General features: G+C 36.7%; 1 protein-coding gene across 1 annotated transcript; it reads right to left on the bottom strand.

Annotated features, from left to right (window-relative positions):
• Window positions 1-818: 818 nt before the first annotated feature.
• LOC147492270 (cleavage and polyadenylation specificity factor subunit 3-I-like) lies at window positions 819-6,545 on the bottom strand. The gene is made up of 5 exons (XM_086565973.1): window positions 6,381-6,545; window positions 6,195-6,292; window positions 5,534-5,579; window positions 5,310-5,459; window positions 819-2,703 (listed from the first exon to the last, which is right to left on the bottom strand). Exons 1-5 carry the CDS (start codon window positions 6,519-6,521, stop codon window positions 1,069-1,071), a joined length of 2,070 nt encoding a protein of 689 aa, XP_086422099.1. The 5' UTR covers window positions 6,522-6,545; the 3' UTR covers window positions 819-1,068.
• Window positions 6,546-8,440: the final 1,895 nt, after the last annotated feature.

The following is an 8,440-nucleotide window of genomic DNA, read 5'->3' as shown; positions in this document are numbered from 1 at the left end:
TTTTGAAGGTCTCTGCTTTAGTATATAGATAGTAGATGACTAGTGTCAAATACCTCCACAAAATTGGAGGCATAATATTTTTAGATTTTTTCATTATATGTATTTTTAAATGTAAAAGTAGGTGATTATAAGTGAAATAGTGACATGGAATATATATTTTAAAATGTTGAATTCAAAATAACTTAAATGCATTTTAAAATGTTGAACAAGTTAAAATGCATTTTAATGCGCAACATTTAAATAAATGCATACTTTTAAATTCATTTAAAATTTATGAAATTTTGTTAAAAAAAACACTTACTTTCAAATGCATTTAAAATTTATGAATTTTTTAAGAAATTATGGGATAGACATCTTATTGTTTCTCATATTGTAGAAGTAATTGCAAATAATTAAATAGAATATTTTTGTCTATTGCTTCTAAAAGTGGTTAGACATATGTCAAATGTTGGTTTTAGTCAAACTTAGATGTAAAACTCAAAATATTATGTCTGTATTAGGAGTCCAAAAAAAAAAAAAATTGGGGGTGGGGGGGGTGGGTCTTAGGAGTTTTGTGTGTGTGTGTTGGTTGGGGTTGGGGTTGGGGTTGGGGTTGGGGGGGGGGTGGGGTTTGGGTTTCTACACTATTTCCTTATTATAGACGAAACCCTATTAATGTCTTATTCTCGACATGAATTGTTAGCGTAAATATAGTCTCTGTCATATAATACAGCTAAGTTCTAATATAGTCCTGCGTGTATACTGACAGTCGGATTCATTGTCATGTGTAGTTAAATATTTAAATTAAGAAGTGGGAAGAGTTGTAACCGGAAAAAAGACAAATTTCACAATTCATACTTCATACTTCATACTTCAATAAGGTTTACAGTCTGCTGGTTCTAAGAGCCAAAGGATGCATCCAAACATATGAAACATTCTACATACAATATTACACTGTAAACACGAACTATAGAGCCACTTAAAATTGGATTGGAACCCATAGGCTAGCGGGATGCTGATATTTAGTAGAAATAAGAATCAATCTCCCCCGAAACTTTACTCGGAATTGAAGATCTTAGAGATTAAGTGCTAGCTGGCAGAGAGAGGTATAGGATTCATGGCAGTCTGGATCCTCCTGAATGCAGTTCCCACCCTATCCTTAAGACCGGTGCTTTCACTTTCAATTTCACCACTTCGTCGATCAAGCAATGCAACATTCCCATCAACAGTGATCACTAACTTCCCTTGCTCGTTCAATTTCACATCACCAAATAGTGAAACTAACAAGGAGTGCACCACTTTCTCCGTTGTCTTTGTGGTTTCTTCCTCGGTTTTTTCCGTCTCTATTGTCACCTTGGGCATCTCTCGACTGATGTTCAAGATCAAAGCAATAATAGAATCTGAAATCATATCACTAATTGGGTCTGAATTCCACAAGATTGAAATATGCTTCTCTGATTCCTGCTTTACTGTCACACGCTCATGCACCATCAAGGTAGGGCCCTCTGACTCACCAACAGGGGAAGACTCCACACTTTCATAGATCTGCTTGAGTCTGTGCTTTATGACACTGAAGGCACCAGAGTAAGGGACAGAAATCCTCTGAGTGACGTTTGCAGTTGATAGTTGTGAGAAGACGGGGAGATCCTCAGGTGCCATTATCTGATAAGTGAAACCTTTCTTAACCAGCAACCCACTAACAGTTCCACCAACTTCTGGGGTCTTTTCAGCAAGTCTTCCAATTGTTTTGGCCATTTTTTCAGAGTTGAAATACATTTCAACAGATTGGCAATTCTTTGGAGTGATAATTTTTGTGTTTCCGTCAGCAAACTGGGTGATGAGCTTCTGTTTGAGCCTTCCCATCTCATTGGCTTCTCCGTGAACAAGGATTATGTTAGGGGGCATGAGTTCTTTCAAGAACGTACTTGTCTGTGCAAAATCAGCATGAGCTGAAAAAGAAATGTAATGTACCTGCATGTTTAGAGGGGCAGTCAGACCATTCATGAGAGTTACTTCCTTGGGTTCGTTGATGATGGTCTTAGCCAATGTCCCTTCAACAACATACCCCGGTATGACACATGCATTCTTTTTATCAGAGCACCACTTATCAAATAGCTGACGGGATAGTCCACTTTGCAGTCCACTTGGGCTTGCCATCACCACAGACGGACCTACGTCATCAAAATTCTCAATGCTCTTCAAAGAAGATATGTGCTTGAAGTCAAAGGGGTTTGAACTTGCAAACTGATTTCGGATCCTATCATTCATTGCATTGATGTAGGTCTGGTACACAGCCATGCACCTTTTGGCAAGAGGTGAGGCATAGTAGATAGGGATGTTGTGGAGCTCGGGATGGTGGGACCAATATTCATCAAGAATGAGGAGAAGCTCTTGTGCCCTCCCAAGCGCAAATGCTGGGATGAGAACACGCCCCCCTTGAGATATGGTTGAGTGTATGACATCCGTGAAGCGTTTCTCCCGCACAAGCCGAGGTTGGTGAAGCTGAACGCCATAGGTGGACTCAATTATGCAGATATCAGGAGAAAACTGTGGAGTTTCAGCAGCACGCAGATGACGATCTTCTTCACGGGAGTAATCTCCAGTGTAAAGTACCCGGACACCAGCGATATCAACCATGAACATTGCAGCACCAAGGACATGACCTGCAGTATAGCACCAGAAACGGATCCCATTCACTTCTACCGTTTGGTGGAAGTCAATAACCTGCATTAGGCAGTTCATTTTGAGGGACAATGAACTTATTAAATATGCTAAAAAAAATGAACTAGGAAATTGCAAAGTAATATGCAGTTACATTTTATCTTTTTATCTAGCAACAACATAAGGAAAATGAACCACTACTTTCACATTTGACGTGACCAGATGCTCATGCACCAATAAGAGGAAATCCAAGCAGTTCTACTAAGTTCAAAGGTAGGCAAATATATACTTCTGCAATGCTTTTTTAGCTGTTATGTCATATGATCCAGCAACCTCGGTCTAACTTGTATCCAGTCCAATTTAAATACTACACTGTGAAGGTACAATCTAAACACTTACCAAAAATATTGAGAATACTATTTACAAATACTGTATATAGTGCAATAAAAAAATGAACCATGTAGATGTGGAACTGATATGGAAACTTGTCGACTACTGGGGGACCTAACAATATCTCCCAGGCTCCTATCCAGACAAAACTGGTGTGGTGGAACATGGTACCACGAAAGCTGCAGTTCCTAATGCATTACTTCCTCTGAAACATTCTTGTAATACACGTGTAAAGAAGCATGGCGATTATAACACCCTTTGAGTTCTGTCCAACCATGACTATTGCCGACCTTTTTGAGCACTGTATTGTCCCTTCACCTATTTCAGACACCATATTTCTGCATGATATCCATAATTCAGAGGATTGTTCCTTCTCTTTTTTAAGGAAAGAGGATTAGCAGTCTCGGTTACAGAATTTGATCCTTCCAGTTAAATGTAGTAGATTATGAATATTCGGAGTCACTGCGACAACATCAGCTGGGGAACCTTAGCATAGAAACTAAAGTGTGAATTTTGTTTACGTAGCAACCAATGGTGAGGAAGAATAGACAAATTTAAGAGGTAGTCTTTACGGCGGATGAAGGTATTGTTTCTTTCTTGGTCCTTGTCTTCTGCTCTCTTTGTGAGACCTTCCACCACCATCTTGCTCCCTAATCTTAGCAGGGCAGAAGATGATAATGTCCAAACCAATACCAGCCAAATTAAGCTTCCATCCTATTTGGAATCTCAGGTCGGTTAGATGGTCCGCACTTTTCAATGTAGAATGCATCCTTCTCTTTTATTGTAATAACCTAAAATATATGTTATATATGATTTTATTTTATTTTCTAAGGAACAAAACATTCAAAAATTGGTTCATCTTTTGATTTACCCACCATACTTTACGGACTACAATTTCCATTGACGCATTCTAATATGACAACCAGAATTGAAACTTTATCATGCTAAAAGAGATGGATCTTCTAAGACAATGAAAAGAAGAAAGTAAAAGGAGCTAGAATACCATTGTTGTCAAGGTTTAGAAAAACACATTGAAGTTTAAGCCTCAAAGCGTGCCCTTTTAGGGATTTTGCCTTGAGGCTTAAGCCTTACAAATTTATACGTGCATACTGTGAGGCTACAGCCTAAATGGTGTGAGGAGTGCGCTTTGAGGCTTAGTGAGGCTTGGCCTCACTGGAACTCAGGCTTTACCCCCAGCCAAACCATTTTTTAAAAGCTTTTTTCCCATTTTTTCAATTGTTTTGACAACTTACCTATGAGCAGGACTGATCCAGAAATTTTCCTGACGTTATTCAACCGACTTGAATAGGGAAAATCTCAGCTGATAGTGTTTTCGAGCAGGCCAATATGCCACAATTTTTGAAAATTTTCTTATTTAAAAACATGAAAAACTAATTTGGAAGATATAAAATTTCAAGTCTAGAGGTAGTAACTCCAATGTATTTAAGCAGCAAGAGAATATCATAGGCTTACCGCATTTTGTTTTTGTCGATAATGAGTATTGAGTATCCACTGTTTTGATAATTTAACTATGAGACTATGAGTATTGAGTCTATGTCTATGACTATGTGTCTATGAGTGATTCAATGAGTGTCTACTGTCTAGTGACTTGTAGCTATATCAATGTTTCAGAATTATTTGATTAGTTAAGTCTTGTTAATACACCATCAGTATATTGCTATTTGTGTATCTATGTGAAAGTAAAACCTTAAGCCTCACTACACTTTATATATGCTATAGTAATTTTACTAATTTCATTAATATAGCATACTGTTCCTCATGCTTCTTCTTCTTCTTAAGCCTCAGAGACAGTGAGCCGCAAGGGGCTGATCCGTTTTTCAAAACACTGATTATTGTTAAAATGTTTTACTCAAGTTTTCCAAAAGGCTTAGTATGATTCCCATTACATTTGAAAGCAAACAGATTCTTGCAATATTTGCACGTATTTGCTAATTTTACAGGTATCCACATTTAAAAGTTTATGTCGATTTTGTTCTATTGAAATCTTGTAGGAATGACAATTTTGCTTTGTAGAATAGGTGATCTCCTAAAATAGAAGTTTAAATAACAACGAAATTGCCGAGATGTCAGGTTTTAAAATTTCGCCACGCTGTGATATACTGTACATGATTAGATACACAACTCAGAAGCCTCCTTTTTTCTTTAACAGAACACAAAACTACAAGTTAAGAAAAGTCGCAAAGAGACATATTTAGAAGTGCTTTAGAGACAGGTTTACCTACAATTAGGGAACGATTTTTTTGAGACAGAAAACATACCTCGATTTTGTCCATGGACCGTTTAATGTCTTGGTCGTCAAATAACATATCCTCAACTGATACTTTGCTAACTTTTACATAGTCTGACAAAAGCAGGTTGTAGATGGCCTTTGTGGCATGAGTCATAAAAACACGCCCTTTGAAAGTTGTCTGCAAGCATATCCTGACATAGATCATTTTACTGTAAGATAAAACCTGAAATAGTCTCAAATGAAGTTGCATACCTTCTCAAGAAAATATGGAAGTGATGCAGCATGATCCAAGTGAAAGCTGCACATAACCAACATAAACAGTGACAGTAGTCCTTCAAATCAATAAAGAAAAAACAAAAAGTGGAGGGAGGGGGGGTGGGGACAAGTTAAGAAAGCAACTATTTCCTAATGAATATCAGAAATGTAGTTTCTTCACGCACTCGGCACACACACACGACTGTGTTTGTGTGTATATTGACAAAAAAAGAAGATTCAATGAAGGAAGTAGTCTAACCCCACAGAAAACTACACAACTGTCCACTAATGAATGTTCTCTCTTACTGTTTTCCATTTTATCATACTGAATATCATAACCTATGCAGTTAAAGGAGCAGTCACTAACTAGAATATGAAGGTGAGAGCCTAGAGCCTAGACAAGCCATTGCCCGCATAGATATTAATAACGTGTCATGTTATAGTTCTAGAAAATCTGTCTACAGAGAGCATTTCTAATATAGTGGCAGAGCGTTGGATCCCGACATTACAAACGGATTACTTAAACTGTAAAGTTTGAGTCTTTAAGCATCCCAAACACCCTTTCTCTTTCAGTCAATCTCTTATTTCTAATTTTGCAATGTTAAATTCAGATAACATAACTATAAATGTAAGTAACGAGAATAAAATAGATACATACTGAGTAACAAGTAGAACATCAATAGTAGATGGATCAATTTCATCAAAATAAGGTAATGCCGCCATCCCCGAATACGCCGGGTGTATCCCACAATCAAACTATTCAAAAACAACAAACCCATTTTTAATATCAACCTCAAAACCCTTAAAAAAACAAAACAAGAAAAAATAGAGTGAGAAAACATACCATGACAGTTTTGGATTTGTAAGACATGTAAACACAAGAACGACCAACTTCATTACCAGCTCCTAATGGAGTGATTATGAGTTGGTCTTCTAAATCTTTCGTCATCGTTGAATCTCTTCTCTTCAATGAGGATGCCGCCATTTTCTCTCTTTTTTTCTTTTTCTTGCAAATGGTGGAATTTTTTTATGTTTTATAGGCTATTTTGGGCTTGGGCTTGGATGGTTAGATATCGGGCCCACTAGTGACTAATGAACACTGGATGAAAACGTCAACGACAATTTCATTGTGGCCTACCTGTTCCCTTGGAAGTCAATTGTGATGAAGAAAATAGAGTCTTGGCTTGAATTTTGAGTATTGTAACTCCAAATGGCAGAGTTAGATTGAGTACAAGTGGGAGTGTAAAAAAAAAAACAGTTGACCCATCATCCGGTAGGGTATCCGGTCTTCACTCGCTATCCAAACCCGCACCAACCCGAAAATAAACCCGTTCTGCCCCGCCACCGTTTTTACGCGGTCGGACTATGGGTGTAGGTTCTATGCTCAAATCCGACCCATCAAGCGGCCCGACCCGCACCGTGTCAAAAGTCGTTGACCCAACCCCGTTCCCCAGCACAATTTCAAAACTCTAACTCTAATATTTTTGTATTTTGTTTATTTTTTCTTTTAACTTTTGTAGAAATTTAGGAGATATGAACACAAACTTATGAGTTCAACATCAATTTCAAATATTCAAGTTTGAACATTGGGCAAATATCAAAAGTTTAAATTCAACTTTCAAATTTTGGAGAAGATTAATCATTCATCTTTGTATTAATTTCAAATTATTTTAATTTATATTTTATTGTTTTGTACCATAGATCCTATATATATATATAATCAATCAATTAAAAAAAAAAAAACTTGAACTAAAACTCAAAACCATATTTGTAAATTTGAAACTTTTTTCTCGTGATTTATTATTTGTAAATTGATTATTTTCCATAGCATGATAAAATGAAAATGGGAGCAAGGGGTATATATATATATATATTTTTTTTTTTTTTTTTTTTTCTATGTTGTGAATTGGAAATATATTACTTGCAGAATTAGAAAGTTTATTTCTGGGTGAAATTGGGTTAAAATGATAATTTCCACTCGACCCGGATGACCGGCCCAAAACCCACCCCGTAAGCTGACCCAACAGGTCGGGTGGTGGTACTAAGACATGACGCTTCAACTTGCCCCGCCCCGCCCCGTTGGTGACCACTGAGTTTGTATCCCCTAGACCTGCCCCAACCCGACCCATCATTATTTGACTCGCGGTTGACCCGCCCCACCCCGTATTACACCCCTAAGTCCAAGTCTGTTTTTGGGAAAGTGGTGAAACGGTCATTTTCATTTTGAGTGTGACAGTGTGATGGTATTTTGCAATTTTTTCCAATTCCTAGCTCATATGTATTAGCTAGTCTTTATCAAAAAATTAAAAAAAAAATATTTATCAAAAAATAAAAAAAATATGTATTAGCTAGCTAGTTATGTCAAACCATAACACCAGTGACCAAAGTAGAATGTGGGTGCAAAGTGCAAACCCATTCCACCTAGTGATACAAATGAGATGACTGAAATTGCCTGCCATTTTATAACATATATTTTTTATATATAAGAAAAAAAATACTGGGGGTTAAATCTAAATTTGGGGCACAAATATTTTTGTTTAGTAGTTTTGGGATCACTTTGTTGCAACCATAGATTATGTTTGTGTTTCATCTATTATTTTCATAAGTAGTTTTATTTTTGTAATATCCATATAATAAAAAGGAAAAAATAAATAAAAAAGCATGTGACCGATGGTACTCTATTGTGAGATCTGATCTACTGCGTACTGCCAAAAAAATAATAAAATCCATTTTGTTGACAATTCGGCTCTTGTGATTGATGTGTTTGAATATGAAGTTCTAATTTTTTTTTCAAAAGTAGAGAACAATGAGAGAAGAAGATCTAAGTTCATAAATTTCTTTTAATCTATAGGCATGATGCAATTAAGTGTCACACCTTCAATCATTCTTGATCTCCATAGATTT

This window comes from Coptis chinensis, chromosome 6 (genome assembly GCF_015680905.1).
Source record: "Coptis chinensis isolate HL-2020 chromosome 6, ASM1568090v1, whole genome shotgun sequence".
Lineage (NCBI taxonomy): Eukaryota > Viridiplantae > Streptophyta > Magnoliopsida > Ranunculales > Ranunculaceae > Coptis > Coptis chinensis.
The sequence above is the reverse complement of the archived record's forward strand: the minus strand, read 5'-3'. Positions and strand labels throughout refer to the sequence as shown.

Bases quoted from the DNA above. Each gene is read 5' to 3' on its own strand.
- LOC147492270 (XM_086565973.1), bottom strand. From the start codon at position 6,521: ATGGCGGCATCCTCATTGAAGAGAAGAGATTCAACGATGACGAAAGAT. The intron at 5,580-6,194 runs GTATGTATCTAT...GGTTATGTGCAG, and splicing joins GATGTTCTACTTGTTACTCA to CTTTCACTTGGATCATGCTG. The intron at 5,460-5,533 runs GTATGCAACTTC...ATATGCTTGCAG, and splicing joins TTCCATATTTTCTTGAGAAG to ACAACTTTCAAAGGGCGTGT.